General features: G+C 60.0%; 1 protein-coding gene across 1 annotated transcript in view; it reads right to left on the bottom strand.

Moving 5' to 3' along the window:
• The window catches only part of KCNQ1 (potassium voltage-gated channel, KQT-like subfamily, member 1), a gene marked incomplete at its 3' end in the record, with an annotated part of 294,997 nt that overhangs the window by 175,999 nt on the left and 97,752 nt on the right, over positions 1 to 21,246 (bottom strand). Inside the window, exons 4-11 of the mRNA XM_008576353.1 lie at positions 20,922 to 21,048; positions 20,302 to 20,380; positions 19,986 to 20,082; positions 19,359 to 19,499; positions 8,888 to 8,998; positions 7,740 to 7,835; positions 5,610 to 5,732; positions 4,736 to 4,877 (exon numbers count right to left, since the gene is read on the bottom strand). Coding sequence (XP_008574575.1) covers positions 4,736 to 4,877; positions 5,610 to 5,732; positions 7,740 to 7,835; positions 8,888 to 8,998; positions 19,359 to 19,499; positions 19,986 to 20,082; positions 20,302 to 20,380; positions 20,922 to 21,048 — 916 coding nt within the window. The remainder of the gene's footprint in view (positions 1 to 4,735; positions 4,878 to 5,609; positions 5,733 to 7,739; positions 7,836 to 8,887; positions 8,999 to 19,358; positions 19,500 to 19,985; positions 20,083 to 20,301; positions 20,381 to 20,921; positions 21,049 to 21,246) is intronic.

Below are 21,246 nucleotides of genomic sequence, written 5' to 3'. Positions count from 1 at the left end.
TCCACACTTGATGAAAGACATAAATGCTCTGATCCAAGAATCACAATAAACTGTTAGCAGGAGAAAGGGAAATAATCTAACACACCCTGCTAAACTATCATGAAATTACTAAACACCCAAGTCAAAGGAAAGGTTTTCAAAGGCACCAGAGGTGGGAAGGGTCTCCTACAAAGGAATATTGGTGAGCTTGACTGTCCACAGGAGGCAGGGGACAGTGGTGTCATATCTCATGAGTGTCCAGAAAAATACATCTATCAGCCTGTGACTCCTTCCCCACCTAAACCATCATCCAAGAGCAAAGACAAAAAAGAAAAAAAAATTCAGAAAGGGATTGACAGTTTACCATCAGTAGAACCTCATGGACTGAGGAAGAGGGAAATTCAATCTGAAATGTGAGACAGAAAACTGGCAAATCCGTGAGAGAATGTAAGTGCCGGGTTGCATGCCACAGTAACACTACGAATGACGCGTTCAGAGGACCATCTGCAAAGGCAGAACCAAGCACTGGGCTTCAGTGGCCTGTGAGATGGCAGGGGCGACAGGATTGAGACCACCCAGACCCCATGGGGTTCAGGAGACGGGCTGCCCGCAGATCGCGACTGGTGTAGTGCTGGGGACAGAGCCTTGTGGGGACAGAGCCCTGCAGGGCCCGCGCAGATGCAAGCCGAGGGTTTGGCCTGGAAACATGGCGGGCGGGCACCAGGCTCTGGGACAAGCTTGGGCTCGATCCACAGCCTAGGCCCAAGTGCACATGATGCACATGACACGTTCCTCTGCAGAGTGGGGACGCGGGCCTTCAAGGAGGCCTTCTCTGGACTTTATTACTTGTCTGCAGTGTTCTTGGGTGAAAATGAAGCAAAAACATACCATCTCGAGCTCCGTCTTGCCCTTAATTGGGACACGGCAGGGTACCGCACTACAGATCTACCTCTGGCTGTTACTGGCTCCGCTCCCCCTCAGGCCCTGCACGACTGGCCACCATAACGTCCTGCCCAACTCCCGCATCTGTACCGGAGGGGGCAGGGGGACATACGAAGCCCAAAGCTGGCCCATGCCACGCTGGATGGGGCCTCCCTGGTGATGTCTGAGGTGGGTGGACTTCCTAATCTGCCCACTGGACATCTGCAGGTGTCCAGCAGCCCCTCATGCCCAAGGCCCTTAGTCACAAATGACGGCACCCAAAGCAGCACCAACATGTGCCGGAAGCCCATGTGGACCAGGTGCTCTTCTATGCTTTTACATAGGTGGGCAACACTGACCCTCATGTTACAAATGAGGAAACCACATGACGTTCCCAGGTCAGCTGGAGAACATGTGGAGACCTGCAGAGGTGCAGCTGTGTCCCCACACTGTGGCCTAAGCTGCTCTTGCCGCTTGCAATGCCCTGCCTCTCCTTCCTCAGCCAGTTCTTCAGCCCTAATGTCACCTCCTCCAAGAAGCCTTCCTGGGTCAGACCAAACCAAGCCAGGTGCCCATCCCCTGGCAGCTCACTGCCTCATCCACCTTCCTCCTGGGATGGCGAGGGAAATCCCCAGCCCCTGCCAATGGGGGCCTCACCCAGGCCCCACACAGAGCAGGTCCTGGTGAATAGGCGCTGATGAACCAGGACAGAACAAGCCCTGAACGACTGGAACCTGCGAGAGGCTGGAAGCTTACTGGAAGATGGGAGAAGACTCCAGCTGACTGTACCATCCCTCACCATGCGTGAGATCCCGGTCACAGTGGTTTCTCTGGAAACAGGGGGTTACCTCAGGAGACACAGTGGCTTAGAAAAAGGCCTGGAACCCATGGACAGGATTAGGCAGCCCTGCCTGCGACAACTGGGCCTGAGGGTCATAGGACAGAAGCCCAGACTGACAGGGAGAAAAGCTGCAGAGATGGGAGAGAAGCAGTAACAGACAATGGGTCTCAGCCCCAAGCAAATGCCTGTTTAAAGCACGGTTCCCCAAAATCATGTCAGAATTCCTGAAAACCAGCAAGTGGAAAAGGCCTGTGATGACTGGCATGTGCAGGTGGGTGCCCTGTGCCAAGGTCAGGATGACTGCTGCCTACCCTGCCCGGAACATGCAGGCCGGACGAGGGCTGAGCACTGGCCTTGGCGTTGGGGTAGGATTCGGCATGGCTGCTCGTACCCCACCTCATGGGAGCAAGGGCTGAGGCTTTCCCAGTGGTGGTGTCTGCCCTGGGATGAGCACCCCTTTCTCCCCAGGCCATGACGACTTGGGAGCATCAGGTAACCCATGGGGGCGGGGCCACTGTGCATCCCTGGGGACCAGGCCAACAGCACAGGCTCCAGAAATCCCATGGCTCCGGGCTGGGCTGACTTATCACGTTAGCAGGAAAGAAAAACTCCTCCTTGTGGGAGCATTCCACAAAAGGCGCCTGACTTTCTCTGCACTTGAAGCTCATTAACATTCCACAGACATCGCTAGCAACTTAATAACACTAAACAGGCTGAATGGACAGCATCGATTCAGGCCGCCCCGTATTCAGTGGACAGCGAGTGGCCGCCTCTGCAGGCGCACGGGCTGCATCCCCAGCCGCCTCTGGGCCCACCCAGCCTGCCCATTAGCATTCACAGAAAGTCCCCATTTGCATCGAGACAATGGCCCTACCCCTGAATCTGGAGCTATGGGGCACCGGGCACTGGTTGGCACAATTGCCTTTGTGCCCACTTCAGTGGCAGGCAGGGAGCACATCCTGGGGGCTCAGCAAGATGTGGCCGGGCCCCGGGCAAATCCTGATGGCATGTGATAAGGCCACTGGGACCCTGGCACAGAGGGGAGTGGATGCTCAGGTTTGGTTTTGCCCGGTGACTCCCAAATAGGATGCCCAGAACATCCTCAAGGGGCAGAGAACAGCGACAGCCCCTTTCCGGAACACTCCCGTCTTTCTGCCAAGTTGCAGTGGTGGGGACAGTGACCAGAGGCAGAACATAGGGTGGCCACTCTTGAACAAGCTGCAGCTGGGTGGGCCAGGGACCCAGCACCAGTGAGCACAAAGGGTCAGGAATAATGTGGGTTTGTCACCCTCTGCCATGCCTGAGATGGTGGCACTGTCCTCACAACTGCCAATAAGCTGGAATATTCTGATCAGTTCCAGAACATTCTGGTGGGTCCCAGGCACTGGGAAGAGGTCTGAGAGGGGAGGGAAAGGTACAGAAATGGCAGAAGAGCAAAGGGGCATGGTGTCAAGGCTAGTGACTGCTGCAGCACACATAGGGCTAGCTCTGGGCCCCAGGCCCCACCCCACCTGGGATGGAGGTCAACGTGTATGACTGCCTCCTTTCTGCTAGGCATGAGGCCCTGGCCACATGGCATGACTGAGGCAGGGTCTGGCCACCAACAGCCCAGAGTCCAGAGCAGCAGTGTCCAGCCACCCATGGGACTCGGCCCAGTGAAGCCTTCCTGGGGGCATGTAGGATAGGCACTGAGGGGGATGGGAGGACGGGCCCTTCCAGGCCTCCTTGGCATAGGCCTGACCCTGAGTCATGGGGGGAAGCAGGGATAGGACTTGGACGGGTGGAAACTAGGCCAGCAGGAGCCTAAGCGAGGCCCTAGAACCTGATGTCCATGCAGACAGCAGCAGGCAGTCAAGGGGCAGTGGGTCGCTAAACACTGGTGCCCTTGGCCCCAACTCCCACCTCTGCATCCAGAAGGCGAGGCTCTCCCAGGCTTGGGATAGCAAGGCCACAGCCTCCCTCGTAGCACAAACTAGCGCTTCTTCCTAGGGCTGTGCTAGCCAAGTGTTTTCAGAATAGGTGCCCCCTGCCATCCCAGAGTGACCGTGTCCTGGGACAGGGCTTTTATGAATATTTGCCAGAACCTCTCGCTAGTGACGTGGCACCAGCATTCCGTAAATGCTGTCTCTGCATCAGAACACAGACCCCACTGTGCCTGCCTCAGAGGAAGTGGCTGGCGGGCAGTGAGAGGTACCCTGGGGAGAGTGTGTTCTCTCCTAGGAAGACAGGGCCCACACCCCAGTCCTGGTGGCAGCACGGCTAGTTCAAACACCCCACTCTGGCCCCAGAGGAAAGAAAAAGCCAGAACCATGTAAATTTGGTTTTAAGAGAACTGCTAAAGAATTCAGCCATCTGGGATCACACTCCCTGAGAAGTGGACACTGAGGTCATGAGAGAGAAAGTCGGAACTCATAGGGTGAAGTGGGGTCCCTTTCACCACGGCCACCCCTTCCTACCTCTCGAGGGTTCAGCCACAACCCCGGTGCCCCACTGTCCATGTGCAGCCAGGGGGCATGAGGTCCCCAGACCTGCACAGTCCACAAGGTCGCCCCATTCACAGCCCCATCACATGGAATGTTTCTCTCACAATCAGGTTCCACAGTAGTGGAAACAGCACGTGCGCCGTTGTGACAAGTCTGGATGGCGATTACCGGGGAAGCCTCCTGCACCTGCCCTGCCCCACTGACAGCCCTGGAGCTGAGGGAGGTGCAGTTGGGGGGAGCAGGGGTCACCACAGGCCACCTCGCTTATATCTGGTCGGATAGTGGCACTTTTAGGAACAGTGGAAGCTGGTGAGAGTATGTTGGGGTCACACCCAGGCACTACCACGTGTCAGCTGTGTGGCCTGGAGACGTGCTCAGCTCTCGGGGCCCCCATCCCCACGTCTATTACAGAGCCTCGCTTGTGGCTTCACAGGGGCTAAACCCTTCACACAGGACGGGGGACATCTAAACCCTGCCTCCACCCACCACACCTGCATGAGAGGCTTCTCACCAGAAGTGTCATAGCCGTCGACAGAGAGGTGGTCCAGCCTCCGCTCTTCCGGGGGGTCGCACGTGATGTGGGGGACTGTGAGCGTCTTTTCTCCGGGACTCACCCCATTGTCCTTGTCCAGTTTGAACTTTTTTTTCTTTACCTAAAAAGCCAGACGATAAGCTGGTGGTTCCTGGGCACCATCTGCGAGGCCCCTTGCTGGCCCCAGAGTGGCTGCCCAGTTCCCTCAGCGTGCACCCTGCCAGAGAACAGGGGGCCTGACCCAGTCACTGCCCCATGAGCTCACAGCGCAGGGTGGATGGCAGTGATGAGGGCTGCGGCCAGGAGAGGATTAGAACCTGTGGGCGAATGGACTGGGGGCTCTCCAGGGCCTCTTGGAGTAGGTCACCTGGAGGAAGGGATGGAGCAGGCCGTTTGGAAACCTGGGAGAACGTCCCAGCAGAGGCAAAGGCTCCAAGGAGGGTGGGGACAGCAATGCCTTCCCAAGCTCCTGACTCTGTGACCTTGAGCCCTTGTCCTAGAGCTGGTGTGCCCCCATCCCCCCACCCGCCATGCCCAGTATGGAAAGCCCAACACCAAGGCCCCCTCAAGAGCCTCCTGCCCACAGTTGGCCGGGATTAGCCCAGCCTGTCCTCAGGTCACTTTCTCTGGACCTCTCATAGCACTGGCCTTGGGGCGAGCAGTGTACATCTCCAAGCCTGGGAAGATTAGGATGGCAGGGATCCAGAACGGGATGGACATCCCCAGAGCCAGGAAGGTGCTGACACCCTGATGTGGGCTACACTGAGCTCAAACACGGGCCAAGCGAACCCTGAAGCAGTGCCCACAGCCTCCCCACCTGCTAAAAAGCAGCCCTTGCCCTAGGGCTTGTTACCATGACAGACTTCTTGGACTTGGGGCTGGGGGAGAGCAGCACGTGGCCCCGGGAGGGCTTCCGGACATAGATCTTCCAGGTGGAGGAGTCGGGGTTCTCGGCAGCGTAGCACCTCCATGCGGTCTGAAATCAGCAGCAGGGAGAGGCTGTTACCTATGGAGCCACCTGTGGGGCCGTCGTGGAAGCCACAGGCGTCCTCATCCCCCAAGCCCAGGATCCACTTCCCAGCTCCCGGGCCCTCTGCCCTGACAGCCAGCTCTGCCCTTTCTGTGCCAGGCAGCTCCCTACCACCTGCCGTAAATGTTACTTGCAGCTCTGAGACTGAATCCTACCTACCTGTGGTCCCCTCCATGCGTCCTGTCCCCTCCTGCCAACCAGCCCCAAGCCAGGCCTAGAGCACGCACAGGACACGCAGGGGACTGGATTTCACCCACTGAGGAAGGGCTGTGGGAGAGGGGTCACCAGGGGGAACAGGGCCCCTGGGGCCAGCAGGAGGTAAGACCGAGTGGCCAGGAAGCAGGAGTCCCTCTCAGAAGCTCCCGAGTGACATCCTGCAGTTGTGGGAGCCTCTGATGGCACACAGGTGGAGGTCTTAAGCCTGCATGCTAGAGAGACCCCATGGCAGCCACCATGGAGGAGACACCACAGGCAGGGGACCCCAGGGGAGGCCGTGCAGTGTCCAGGGGGGCAGGCATGGGACAGGAGGGGTTGCCTCGATGAGGACCTGTCACTGCTGGCCATGTGAGCCCAAGAGAGAGGAAGCACTCAGGAAGGTGCCACACCTGGTGGGGTTCCTGGGGACAGTGACATGGCAGCCAGTGAGGGGCACTTGCAGCCCTCACGCCCACCTGGTGGCTGGGACAGCCAGGGGAGGCCCTCCCGAGGCCCACAGTCCCACACACATACAGAGCCGCCTCCACATTCCACCACCCAAAGCAGTCTGGATGTCCCCTCCCCACAAAGCCTGTGCTGCCTGCTCCACACGTTCCTGTCATCTCCAGCCCTAGTTCTCGTCCCCCCATGGTGAGTGTGACCTCTGAGCAAGTCCGTGTTTGCAGGATGTGACATCAGTGCTCCGCAGGGAAATCAAATGTGGTCCCCTGCTGCGGGCAGTCTGCCCATGCAGGGCCAAGGCTGGTGTTATGGGCCTGATTTATGGTCTCCCCAAAAGGAGAAACTGTGGGGCCATAAAACCAGGCCTGAGCGCCAGCCCCTCGGTTCTACGGCTCCTGCTGCTGTTTCCTTTTCATGCGGGCGCAACGTCCAGGCCCCAGACAGAAGGGCTTCAGAGGAATGCGGTGGAGACCCTGGCTGAGCCCCAGGCCCTGACAGCCACCCGCTCCTCACCCGGGGCCCTGCCTGGGGTAGAAAGCTCAGGAGACTGAGGCTGGAGGGGTGACCCCAGTCAGCCTAGGCCTGTCCAGGTCCCCAGATCTTCCCTGGGGGACATTCAGCCCAGGGTGCCCAGAGCGGTCCACCCTGCAGCCACCTCACCTGGCAGAGGGTCCTGTCCATTGGGCTGCCCCACTGCCAAGGCTCACACTCTTGGCCCCTCCCCAGCCACTCCTCGGGGCAGCCCTGGTCCTCAGTCCCCACAGGGGCCAGCCACAAGGACCCTCAGGGGCATGGTTTCCCGAGGGCTCCTGTGCCTAAGTCTTTGCATTAAAAGAGCAAACTTTTTCCCCAGGGCTGGCATCACAGAATCAGAACTGCTCGTCTCCGGGCTGGGTGCCACTTGCCTCCCCATCCCCTCTAGAACCTTCCTTTCCCTGTTACTCCCAGGCTCTGCCTTCCCCAGCCTCCCGGCCCTGCGAATCCAGAGGGTGGCCCGCGCCGTCCTGTCAGATCACGGGTCCTCACCCAGACGGAGGCTGAGCCCCTCAGAGGCAGGGTGCTGCACACTCTGGGCCCTGTCCCCTTGGAGACGGTCATCTGGGAGCCCCTCACCTATTTCCTCCCAGCTCCAGCCCTGGGGTGAGCAAGGTGGTGGTGCAGGAGGAGGGAGACTTGAGGGAGGGAGGGAAACCCTGCAGCTGGCAGGGAGGCAAGGGGCCCACAGCCAACCCCATCCAACCCGACTGCCACGGAGACGGGCGCTGGGTGGAGGGCGGCTGATGGCGACATGCGCACCTGGATGAGCGAGGCCGCGGCTGGGATCTGCCGGTTGAAGTGCTTCTGCCGCTGTTTCTGCTGCACCTTCAAGGCGAACCCAGAGCCGAGGATGCCCTGGGAAGGGAACCAGGCTCACGACCACGTGGCACAGCCCACCTGACCCACTCCCAGGGGCCATCGTGGCGGCTGGGGGTCACCTGTCTGCATATGCCCAGGTGGGGCCCATGGCACTGCACTGGGTGCCAGGAGTGAGAAGATGGCCCATGGCCGAGGAGGAGTGCTGCTGCCACCACCATGCCAGAACCCTTGCCCAGAGGTGGGCAAGCTGCATGCACATACGTCACACACATACACACAACAGATACACACTGACACGGAACACACACATACATGCACAGCACACATGAAATACGCAGATGTACTTATACATGGGATGCACACGCACACGTGCACACACGCGCACATGTGCGTGTGTATACTGTATGCATGCCTAACACAGACGCATGCATGCACACAACACATACCCACACGTACTGCACGGATGAGATGTGACAGTGCGTGTACGCAGTGTGCACATACATCTAACATGTGTACAGCACAGTGCACAAACACACGCCATGCATATACATGCACACGTCACACACATAATATGTAACACGCACACACACACACATACACACACGTCATACATACACACATGTAACTCACATATAAATACACCGACATGCACATACAGGAAACTAGAAAAACTTCACCCCTATTCTATGATCTCTGGAAAGGACCCAGAATAAAGCCCCTCCCAGGCCACCATGCAAGGCCACTCCCTCCCTCCTCAGGCACACGGGTTCCGCCTGTACAGTGATGTGCCAGCTGTACTGGGGCCTCCTTCCCCGCAGGGCTAAATGAGCAGGCCTGCACCCCACTGCTTCTATGTAAAGCCACACCAGGCCGCCTTCTACACTGGCTACCCCAGTGGCGGGTGGGGAACAGGAGGGCTCATGGCAGGTTAGCAGGCTCTGGGTGGGGCACCTTCTGGAAGGCAAGTACCATCCTGGCTCTGAATGAGTCACCTCCAAAAGTGGGCCTGCTCACAGAGAGGGACCTGCTGGTGTCCCCAGGGCCCCAGCTGGCCAAGGAGTGGCAGACAGACCCCTGTGGGCACCTACCGCTGGGAGCGCAAAGAACGAGATGGCGAAGACGGAGAAGCAGGAAGCGATAGTCTTCCCGACCCACGTCTGAGGCACCTTATCTCCGTAGCCAATGGTGGTGACCGTGACCTGTCAGCAGGAGGGTCAGCAGTCAACAGCTGATAGGCCCAGAGCCTCAGGAGGGCACCTACCCAGCCCACACCACCACCCTGATGGGCCGAGAGGCCAGTGAGAGGCCCCGACCGCCCAATGGTCACTGTCCTCTTTTGCCTCCACGTGACTCAGTGAAGGCACCAGGAAGAGAGTAGCAGGAAGCTCAGGTCTCCCACACCCTGAGGGCTGCACACGGCACACAGCCCACCAGGGATGCACCAAGAAAGGACCAGCCATGGAGGGCCAGGGTGCCAGTGGGACACGCAGGCCAGGAGCCCACCCAACAGATGGCCAGGCACAGCAGCCCAACAGGCCTCCCTGCCCCACCCTCCTGCCACATCTCCGAGGCCACCACCCCTGGACCACTGCTATGCCAGAAGCTCCTGTCGAGGCCAGTTGCAGACAGAAGGCTGGGATGGGCCCGACATCACCCCAGGGCACCAGATGCTTCATTTTTTCTCTTCTGAGAGACGATGCAGCTCGAGCCGACTTCTCGACGGGAGAGCCACCTGTCCCAGGCATGTGCTGGGACGATAGGAAAGAGGGGCTGCCCCCCCCCCCGGCTCACCTCTGGCTGGCATCTGAGATGTGCTCCCTGGGGTCTGCAGTGTGAGACTGAACGTGACATCTGTGTGGGGATCTGAGAGCCCACCCTGGCTGTGTCCAAGCCTGCCATGTTGCCCCTGGAGTCTGGGCCTTCAAGGAGCCAGCTGTGAGCCAGGAGAGGAGGCCCAGCATACCCCATGGTCACACACGTTCCTGCCTAGGCACAATGGGACAACAGGCGTGGTGGCCCAGAGTGTCCCTGTGGCTGTGGGGGTCTCTGTAGTCCTGCTCTGGGTTCCCTGCTTTGGAAAACCCAGCTTCTACCCCTCTGGAATCTCCAGTTGAGGCGAGTGACACTCGTCTCTGGCAGGCGCAGGTGGCCTTCCCCGCCGAGAACCACACAGAGCCCCCAGTTGATCCCCTGCCCCACAGAGCCAGTGTGGTGGCAGGGGTCCTGGGGAGGCCCATTTAACAGACTCCAACTGAAGGTGCACTACACATATGCATCACGATCTGTGCATCACACACACGTATGCATCGTGCACACACATGGCACAATGTCATGTGGAAAAAGCCAGTGTGGTGGCAGGGGTCCTGGGGAGGCCCATTTAACAGACTCCAACTGAAGGTGCACCACACATATGCATCACGATCTGTGCATCACACACACGTATGCATCGTGCACACACATGGCACAATGTCATGTGGAAAGGTGGCTGGTGCCCACATCTCAGACTGACAATCTCAGGGCACACTTGGGCTCAGACATCTCATGTACACCCACACCCACACACACACCTGGAACATAGCCCAGGTACCTGCAGGTGAAACCAGGCCATCCCAGAGACCATAGGCAAGGAGATGGCAGGCTGGTGGATAAGGGGACTCTCATGGATCCTGGAGCCCCCTCATCTGCAGGCGTCCTCCCCAGAGGGCCTGCACCCCTGTGTGAGGGGCGGGCCACAGCTGCCTCCTCCAGAGGGCCCAGGTACCCTGGGAGCAGGGCGACAGCAAAGATAGATCTGGGGCTGCCAACCAGGTGGGGCATCTGAGACTGTGCCCAGCCCCACCCCTGGGAGCAACTCCCACTAGTGACATCACAGCCCAGAGGGGCTCGGTGGCGTGGGGGCCCAGCGTACTCACTGTTCATCTGTCCCTCCCACAGATATTTCCTGAGCCTACAGCAAGTCAGAGAGAGCACACAAAAGGTGACCCACAAACTGGCCTACCTCGGCCTCGAGCTCAGACGGCCCTGCCAGGCCGGACAACTGCGGGAGAGGAAAGTCAGGACCTCCGTCTGCTTCAAACACCGCGGGAGCACAGGTAATCGATCATCCCCTCAGTGCGAACGTGCTGGTCCCACGCACTCACCCAGCTACTCCTAGTCACCCCTCAAAACCCTGCAGGGGACCTGGGTGGCCTCCGCTGACCCCCCGAGGCTGCACTCGCCCCTCTACTCTCAGATGGGCCATCACGGCTCCTCCCAGGAGCCAGACCTCACGGAGATTTGCAGAAATGTTCATTTTTCTTTCAATGATATCTTTTGTTTTGGAAAATTTAGTAACTTTTCATAAAATTATTTTATTTATGCAAACATATAATGGGTCTGTTATTATTTTAATACATATGAAAGCATTTTAAAAATTTCTCAGTTTTATAAAATATTGATAGGTATAACCCTCCAAAACAAAAGTTCTCTTTCAAGAGCATAAGGGGGTCCTAAGACCAAAAGGTCTGAGTGCGGCTGCCGTCCAGGGAGCGACAGGCAGAGGCCAGGATGCCATCTCCTGGGGCCCCCACACCTGGTCCTGCTGCCTGGCAGGGTGGTGGCCTCGAGCCGCGGCCTGGTGTGTCCGCCTGCCGAGGAGGCCACATGCCCGAAGCCCCAGGACCCCACGTCCTCTGCTCAGACCCGTCCCAGACCCTCCTCGTCAAGTTAACGACGGTCCTTTCGGCTCCTCCGAGGAAGTGGCCCACCCCGCAGAGCTGTTTGTTTTTCCTGAATCCACAGACACAGGCAGCTCAGGAATGGGCCGTTTTATAGTCATGCTCATGCTCGGAACTTGTCCCCAGCGGCGGGCCTTCTAGAATGCAGACCTGCACGTCTCCTGAGCCAACAAACACAGGGAGATGGGACGCGGCCGCTGAAGCTCCTCGCCAGGCGCCGGCCACCAGGCGGCTGCGCGCATGGGCTGCTCCCACGCGGGTGCAGGAACGTGTCATGCCAGTGGCAGGAACTGTGGGGGTGGGCGGCTGGGCGGAGGGACCAAGCCCTTCTCATCCTCCCCGGAGCTGACAGAACGTCTCCGCCACCCCCTTGCTCGTGTGCAGCCCCTGTGCCGCATTCACTCCTGCGCCGCAGGACAGGAGGCATGGGAGAGCCTTCCAGTGCCCCACGTCCTGTCGCAAGAAGCCAGTGCCGGTGTCATCTCGTTCCCTCCTTTGCCATGCAGGCTCATGAGGCTGGCCTCCAAGGCAGGACAGAGGGCCAGCCCCGAAGCCCAACCCCAGCTGTGCCTGCAGTGCCCGGCCCTGACCTAGCAGGCCCATTGGAGGTGTGGCGGTCACCTGCCCAGAGGGAAGGGCTTGCTGAGAGCAGCCCCCGAGACAGCCCCAACAGCACTATGCCTGGGTGGCACTTCATTCCACAACCTCATGATGCTGTGAGTTACGAGTCATCCACACAGGAGGAAACTGAGGCTGGCGGCACTCACTGTGCCTGTGGTCTCGCTGCTAGTGCGTGGCTGGCACGACCCCATGCTCCACACCGTGGCCACCAGAAAGGCTGGTGAGCAAACGCAAGACCAGCTAAGAGGTCGCTGTGGCCACTGCAGGCCCAGGCCTTGCCCAGCCTCAAGGGACCAGCCTGCCCGGGAGGAGACTCCCATAGAATGAAGCCAGGAAGGGGCAGCAACCAGGATCAGCCACATGACTCGAGGCAGGTGGCAAGGGGACCCCCAGAGCACCCACTGCAGTCACAGCACAACTGAGGACCCAGCCGAGGTGGGGTCCCTGCTTCCTCAGGGAAGCCATTAGCCAAGAGAGCCTCCCCCCACCAGTTCCCCATCCCTGGCCAAGCAGGAAGCCCACCCAGGGTCTCCGAGAGCCCCCTCCTCAGCCTCGGCACCCTCAGCAGGCTGAACAACCGCAGGCTCGAGAGGGGTCATCCCTTCCTGTGGCACAACGGCCATCTCATTGTTTCCAGTGGACTGGGGGACAATGACCTGCTACTGAGTGGGTCCAGCACCCTGCCCAGCATCCTCACCATGCCAGGCACTCCTGCCGGCTGCCCCCCTGGCAAGGCCAGCCTGGCTTTGAGGTTCTGAGCCTGGGGTGGAGTTCTCACCCTGTCCATCTGGCTGTGTGGCCTCAGGCCAAGCCCCAGCCTGTCCCATGCCTCAGTTTCTCCCTCTGGGGAAGGTGGACAATCACAACACACCCCTCACCAGCTGCCTGTAGGTTAGGGCATGGCACATGGCAAGCCTGTTACCTAGTATTTACGTGTGGTGTCCCTAAAGTGCTCTGGGGCTGCTTATGGACTTAGAGACAGAAAGTCTAGGGCCTTCCGGCCCTCTGCTAGCTTAACAGTGTGGCTGGCATGTGTGTTTGGCAGAGCAAGGCCAGAGCCCCCTGATCTGGGGTGACGCTCCCCAGCCCACTTCCTCTTCTCCAAAAGAGATCCTGAGAGCAGGGCCCACCCAGATGGGGAAGAGGTGTCTGCAGAGGCAGCCTGGGGACGGAGGCCCCAGAAGGCCCAGGGGAGGCAGGACGTAGTGGTCTTGGGGCCCTGCTGGGCTCAGCCACTCCTGTCCCGAAGGGATGCCCAGCACTGCTGGCTCCTTGTGGGCTGCCTGGGAGGCCCCGGCCCAGCTCGTAGGAAGGGCTGTCAGGAGGACTGCCGCTGCCACGTGGGCCAAGAGAACGAGCTTGCACACTGTGGCAAAGACAGACGCAGGCACACCCCCAAGATAAACTCGCTCCCTTTCACCAGGGAAATAAATGGAGGTGAAATCCATGCAGGCCCTGGCCTTCTAGTCACAGGAGTCCGTCCTCTCACTCACAGAGATCTTGGAGCCCCTGGGTCCGACCTGGGTGCCCATCCCACACCCTTGCCCCAATGTGGCTCACAGTCGGCCGGGCACCAGCTGGATGGGGATACAAAACGCAACCGCACTGCTGAGAGGGCTGCGACCTAGGGGCACCCTCACACCCCATCTGGCGGGCCAGCACCTCTCTGGTTCCTGCCTCCTGGATGAAACCCAGGAGCCCCACCCAGAGGCTGACAGTGCCACCATGAGCACCTCGGCTCCAGCCCGGGCCTGTCCACTCTGCAGCACGGCCGGGCTCAGGGCCCTACATACAGGGGGCACAGGTGTCAGCTCAGACATCACCTCCTCAGTGAGGCCTCACCACTCTCAGGACCGAGGAGGTTCCCCAGGGACTGGACTCACTGGCAGGGGCTCCCTGGAGGCTCTTCCTGTGGCCACCCACAAACCAGCACATGTGCAGACCACAGCTCATGCCACACTTCTAGCCCCCGACCATGACTCCCAGGGAGCCAGACCAGCTGCCCAAGCCCTGCCGTACCCCCAGCGCCCAGCACAGGCCAGGACCACAACCACATGCTGAACAAGGAATCCCCGAGTGGTGAAGACCCAGCCTCGCTGGGAGGCCCACATCGTCTAGGAAAGTATTCACGACAAAAGGACCTGTTGCCACCTCTGGGATCACAGTCCTGAGAACCGCCCTCTCAGTGAGCCCCACGCCGGCCTGGGGAGGCAGACTGTTGTCTCCCCATTTTGCAGATGGAGCCACTGAGGCACAGAGTGATCATGTGCTATGCCCAGCCCCAGGGCCAGTTTGGTGGTACAGCTGAATGCACGGCCCAGGAAGCCAGCTCCACGGCCTGCCCTCCCCGTCTCCACTGCACTGCCCATGACAGCAGCCTGCTTATGGATCTTTTTTATCTGTTTATGAAGCCCTGCTCTGCCACCAGCCACTCGCCCTGCCTAGGACCTGGGGACGTGGAATCTAAAACACTGGGTCACTGGAGTCCAGGAGGCGAAGCTCTGAGAGGAAGCTGCTGGGGAGTTGGGCAGGGGACAGGCAGGACCCACCCTCGGGACAGGCAGGGCTGAGGAATGTGACTGGACCATGGCAGCCACAGAGCCTTTACTGTGAATTAGCTTGCCACAAGCCCATCAACAGGTTTCTGGCTTTGGGGAATGCCAAGAGAATGTGCTGGAAACATCCTTCTAAGGTTCACAGCCAGCCTTTACCGCATCCTTGCTGGGTGCCTGGCACCCAAGTGTTCCATGTATTCACTGACTCACAGCCACCCATGGGATGAGGCACGCGTCCTACACTCATCTCGTGCAGGGGCCCAGAGAGGTTGAGTAACCTGCCCAGGACCACACAGCCGGTCACCCCACCCCTCCTCTTTCACTGTGGTTCATGATGCTGACTGTTGCTTTTCTCTCGGCTGAAGAGTAACTGAAAAGTTCTATTACCTGAGACTGGCATGAGCTGACTCCCCGCACTCCTAAGAGGAAGCTCGCCACCCTTACTGGGCTGCCACATCCATGTAAGAAATCCCCATGGTGTTGGCCAGTGGGCAGTAAGTACGGGAAGGTGGCCCTGCCTAGTGCACTCCTGCTTGTCTTACAAAACCCAGCTGTAAAGGCCCCTCCTTGGGAGAGCTCTCTGGCTGGCGTCCTACAGACCCTCATTTCTCAGCTGCATAGCACTTCCAGGCTTTGCATGGAGCTCTAGGAAAAGGAAGAGCCCTGGTCTCGGTGGGAGTCCAAGTGCTGGGGTGGGGGCCTGGCCCTGCTGCCCCTTGGTCCATGGAGCCTCAGTTTCCCCATGCTTCAAAGGAGGTCCTGACACAGGCCCCTCCCACTGGACAGTGCCCACAGGGCTTGCATGTGAATGCCTGGGAGGCCCTGCCCTCACCCAGGCCCCCCTATTCCAGACCTCAGACCCCTCTGGCCTTGCTCTGCCAGGATGCAGTACAGCCTGGGAGGCAGGAACTTTCCAGAGCTTCCAGGTAAGGAAAACGGGAACAGCAGCTAGACACTATTTGAAAAGGTGGCTGACATACAGAGACGGGATTCCAGCTTTTTCACTCTAAATTCTAAATTTAGATGCAGTGGGGTAAACAGAGCCCAACAGCCTCCTGTTTTTAGAGACCCCCGGGCGCTAAACAGAGCAGCCCGTGTTTGCAAAAACTGCTTTTCCCTCCACTCAAACTTGAACACAAACAAACGCATTCTGTTTCAAGGGCAAAGAAAAAAGTCTTAAATCCTCCCCAAATGCCTCAGCAGCCAGGCTCAGGCGCCACACTTGGGGGAACCAGGAGATCACACAAGTGAGTTGGGCCTCCACACCCTGGGGAGGGACGCAGGAGGGGACACTCAGCCACTGAACTGGCTCCTTCCCTAGATGGCTGTGGAAACTGAGGCCCAGCAAGGGGAGGGACTTTCCCAGGAAGCCCACCCAGAATGCCCACTGTCCTGGGCTGAATTGTGTTCCCCCAAAATTCATGTCCACTTGGTCCCTCAGAACGTGGTCTTATTTTGAAATAGGGTCTTTGAAGATGCGATTAAGGATCTCAAGATGAGACTACCCTGGATTATACTGGTGGGTCTTAAATCCAATGACAAGTGTCCTTATAAGAGACAGAAGAGAGATGCAGATGCACAGGAGCGATGTGGCCACAAGCCAAGGAGGTCTGGAGCCACCAGAAGCTGCAGGAGACAGGAAGGACTTTCCCCTAAGCCTCCAAAAGGAGCACAGCCCACCAACACCTGATTTCAGACTTCTGGCCTCTAGAACTACAATAAATTTCTGTTCTTTGAAGTCAACCAGTTTGTAGGACTGTGCAGCAGCCCCAGGAGGTGAATAGCCCGCCGACTCAGGTGCCACAGGGCAGACGGCTCTGCAGGCACATCCGTGGTTTGCTCCCTCACGTGACCAATACCAGCTGAGCTGAGGACACCTGAGATTGCCCCTGTGGCCCCTATAGTCCAGGGGGCGAGTGTGGGTCCACACCTGCTCACGTGTGCCTCGGCAGCCCTGTTGAGGGACACCACATATGGTCTTTGAGCAGCTGGTCTAGGCTGCAAGGACTGTGGGTGGGGGTCTGCAGGGTCCGGACAAGGTCAGGGCAGGCACAGCATGGAGATCGGAAAGGCCCGGCCTCCGGGAAGCTGCCCCCACCCATTAGGTGGCCTGTGGCAGCCCCCAACCACAGAGGAGGTCTCCCCACCCCATTGTCCGTCTGCCACAGACAGCCAGCCTCGGGGCAGGGCCTGGTCAGCCTGCGGGGCTTCACTACCCTGGTGGCGTGAACGAAGGCAGGACAAAGGACACAGGAAAACAACTGCTGCGGGGAGGAGGGGGCAGTTGCAGACGGGCAGACTGGCTTGAAAGCCCTGATCTGGGCTGTACTGTCTTAGATTTCTTGAGTCTTGTTTGTCCGAGAAGCGCCAGGAACACAGCCCATAACTCAAGTCTCAGGGGCCGCTCCCACCCGGACAGCTGCAGGGGCAGCCCTGTGATGAATGGGAGCATTTGCCCCAGAGCCCCAGGCGGCAGGGGGCCCAGGGTGGCCAGGGGCCCTGGCCCGGCAGGAACAATGGCCAGGCCTGGGCGCGGTGACCGAGGCGCAAGCTGCAGCTGACGGCGCGGGCCGGGGCACCAGTGCCAAGCCGGGCACAAAGGGGCCGTGTTCCTGGCTGGCGGGCGGATGTTTGCACAGGTGTGGGGGTGGGAGTGCCGCTGTGCGCGGGCCGGGGCTGGGGAGTAGCCTCCGCTGCCCGCAGCTCCTGTGGCTGGGCAGGCAGGCGGGGCGTCAAGGCTGGCACCCTTCTCAGCCGGCCTGCAGCAGCCACCCGCCGCCTTCGCTGTGCTGCCGGCCTCCTGGGAATGCTCCCGGCTCCAGGCAGCCTGTCGCATCCCCCCACCCACCACAGGCAATATCCCTGCCAGGGGGCCAAGCCCTCCTGCCCAAGCCTGCTCGGGCCTGCCACAAGGGGGCCTTCAGGGACACAGGCCCCCCTGGAGGGTGGGCAGAGGCTGTGTCAGCACATCCTTGTCTTCCCTGAGCAGTTTGGCATGCTGGAAGCTTCCAGAAAACACATTGACTTGGCCAAGGTCAGGAGCCCCGCTGCATGCCTGGCCTCATGGGGGTTGGGCCAGGGGACTCAGTAAGAGCAGGGCACGTGCCTGCCAGGGCATCACAGGGCGGCTCCCTGCCCCACCTGGTCGAGCTCGGATGGCACCTCTTCTGGTGGTGGGTGGGGAGTCCCCAGAGCAAGCCAGGCCCTTCCTTTCTGGAAGGAGCACTGAGGGGCAGACAGGTGGAGCCTGCACAGCCAAGGGCCACCAGGGCTGCCTGGCCGCCGAGACCCTGACTCCCACTGCAATGGCCCTCAGGCTCCCTGCCTCGCACGCAGAGCCACCCAGCCACCCCTAGGTGTGACGGCACCTTCCTGGGCCCTGGTGGCCTCTGACAGCTGAGGGGGATGGGACGGGGGAGTGGAGAGAGTGGGGACCTCCTCTCGTACCCACAGTCCAGCCTCAGGCCCGCTTCTCCTACTGGCCACCTGCCTGTTCCCTGCAGAAGCAACCCAAAAGAAAGCCTCGTGCACACACAAAAGCCAATTTCCGCTGGAGGATTTGAAGGCTGTGCAGGCAGCCACCAACTCCTGAAGGGACACTGGCAACCCGGACCTCTGCCTAAAAACACCTCGGCCAGCGTCTGTGATTCGAGCCTTGAGTGATGTGCCCAGGCACCAGTGACAAAGGATGTGAGGGTGCGCCCAGTGTTCTCCAGCTGCGTCCTCATCAGAATATCTCCCTCCCCTCATGCAGGCCTGAGACGCCCGCCAGCCCACCTGCCCAGGGCCCTCTCCTGACGCTACGCTACAGGTCACTTGGGGCTCATGTTGGGGATCATCCGTAGCACACTCCTTTCCCCCTGGAGACTGGCAGCTCAGAGCAGCCTCAAGCTGCCACAGCCCCGGCCCCGGCCGCTTGTGCATCTGGAGCTGTCTTCATGGCCGGGGCCAGCCCTGGACCCACAGGGAGGATTCCACGCTCTCCCAGGCAATCTGCTTCTCCAGGCATAGCCCACACCTGCACTGCAGCAGCCCAGGGCCAGCTACAGAACTTGCAGCCAGTGTCCAGCGGAGGAGCGGGAGCATTTCCCTTGACCCTGAGGTCTCTTGACCCATATGGTATTTTTTGTTTGCTATATCATGTCTCGCTGCTTGGACACAGGGATACTCACAGGGCCATTGCGGACCCCCAGAGACACAGGGCACGCCCTTCCCCTGCCAGGCACCCCCTGCCCCATGCACACACATGCATCCAGGACCCTGCCAGGGAGAATGGTGGCAGTGGCCAGTGGGCAGGGGGACAGGCAGCCAAGGACCTGGCTCAGGGAGATGGCAAGAGACAGGGCCACGCGGGCACTGGGGCACCAAGCCCCCAGCACATACCCTGCTGTCCTGTTGGACTCGCCTTACAAAACACAAGTTTAAAGGTAAAAGCACTAAGAACTTCAAGACAATGACCCCTGGGCATTCAGTGTTGGGGGTGGGGCCTTGTGCTGCTGGGGTCAAGTACAAGTTTGTGGATGAAGGGCCATGAGCATTCAGGTGAGGAGCCCCCACTGATGAGGCATAAGATCCGGAGAAACCACAGCCCTGGTGTCTTGCTCCGTCCTCCCCCAGACCCCGACAGCCCCAACCCGGGCTACCCCTGCCCGAAGGCCCTGACTTACCACCCCCCACCACAGGGCATCTGCGTAGCTGCCGAACTCCACGCGGCCCGACTCGTTCACTGCGTCCTTCTCAGCCAGGTACACGAAGTACGAGGAGAAGATGAGGCCCAGGAAGCCGATGTACAAGGTGGTTATCAGCTCCTAGACCCGCAAGCAGACGCAGCCTCAGGCGAGGCTCCCGGCACCCCACCCGGCCAGGAGCCCCACACGAAAACGCGGGACCCACAGCCAAGGCACAGAGGGAGTGGCCCTGTTTGCACCGGACAGTCCTACATCCGCTTGGCCGTGTTTCACATGCACAGATCACTCTCAAAAACAACCTGTCTTCAAGACTCAAATGGTGGCATTGGGTCTTGTCCCACGGGAGCGAGGCTCAACCCCGGTGGTTGCCCGGGACCGGCTCTCTTTACCCAGAGGTGACAGAATCAAGAGCTGGCCGGGGCTCAGCAGCTCCCCCGCAATGGAGCCCGTCTCAGTTCGGTCCTAGGAAGAGTTCTGGTGACCCCACACCTAACATCCAGGCAGGGCCAGGCCCTGGGCTCCCTTTGTGCCACTCTGGGGTGGGCGGTCCGGCTGCCTCTGTCCTGCCCCACCCTGGTTCCCTGCACCACCACCTGGGCCAGCTACCTGGCGGTGGATGAAGACCACAGAGCCCAGGAGCCTCCAGGTGCCTCCCTGGCGGTCAACGTGTAGCATCCTCAGGATCTGGAGGAAGCGGATGCCCCTGGGAAGGAGAGAGCACAGGCTAAGAGGGCCATGCGGTCTCAGGCATCTGTGCAGGACCAGGGAGACAGTGGGTGGGAGGCTGCCCTGTCCCCTCTGGCTGGGGGAGACTTGGGCACATCCGCCTCAGCGGGAGAAGAGGCGCTTCATGGAGGGTCAGCCCCTCCCAGCCCTGCAGTGGTGGGTGGCCCAGCAGGGAGTGTTGGCAGCACAGATGTACCTGATGGCCGACGTGGCGAACACCTGCCCTTTGGAGCCCACGCAGAGAACCACCATGGAGGCCACGACCACGATGAGGTCTGCAAGGAGGGCAGGGGCAGCTCATCATGACCACCACCAGCCACTGCCCTGGGGGACAGCACTACCCCCACCCGCCCTGAGGAAGGGCTGGCCAGTTAGGCAGGATAGGGCCCAGTGACAGGGGATGTGGGGACACCTTGACAGGGAGTCAGTCAGCTCCTGAGCTGCAGAGACCCAGCTCTCTGTCTCAGCCATGTGTGCCACCCCCCACCCCTTGCCTATGCCAGGCTCTGGACTGAGGCCTGAAAGAGGCCAGAGAGGACAGGGCCTCAGGCCTGGACCAGGCTCTCGGGCCACCAATCCCTGCTGAGGAGGGTCCTGGGATGCTTTGAGGGATCAATCCTCCCACCCTGTAAGCAGCATCTGAGTGCAGCAGTGGCCCAGGGCTGGGGGATCTATGGGGTCCTACCCTTCATAGGCAGGTAGAGGAGCAGGGGTTCTCTCAGCCATTGGGAGCTCTGTTTGGTGGTGGTCATGATGTGGGGGCCCTTCCTGATCTGGAAACCTGGGTGAAGCCTCCATGGGGTGGGCATGACTCACCGATGATGGAGATGGGCTTCCGGGCGAAGCGCAGCCGCCCCCAGATGCCCACGTACTTGCTGCGGCATCCTGCTGACCAGAGACGGACCACGTACTCCGTCCCAAAGAACACCACCAGGACGATCTCCTGCAGGGACAGGGAGGTGAGCTCACTCTGCAGAGGGCTGTGTCCTGCACAGAAGCAGACCAACCATGCAGATGGGCAGGTCCCCCGACACCAGGAGCCTCCACTGCAGGCACCCAAGAGCAGCAGGCCAGGGGGCAGTCTGCCAGGGATGGGCAGCACCCATGTGAAGTGCCCTCCTGAGAGGCAGATGCCTCACCC

Source organism: Galeopterus variegatus, unplaced genomic scaffold, assembly GCF_000696425.1.
Source record: "Galeopterus variegatus unplaced genomic scaffold, G_variegatus-3.0.2 Scaffold1336, whole genome shotgun sequence".
In the NCBI taxonomy this organism is placed as follows: Eukaryota; Metazoa; Chordata; class Mammalia; order Dermoptera; family Cynocephalidae; genus Galeopterus; species Galeopterus variegatus.
This window is presented reverse-complemented; position numbering and strand designations above follow the sequence as displayed.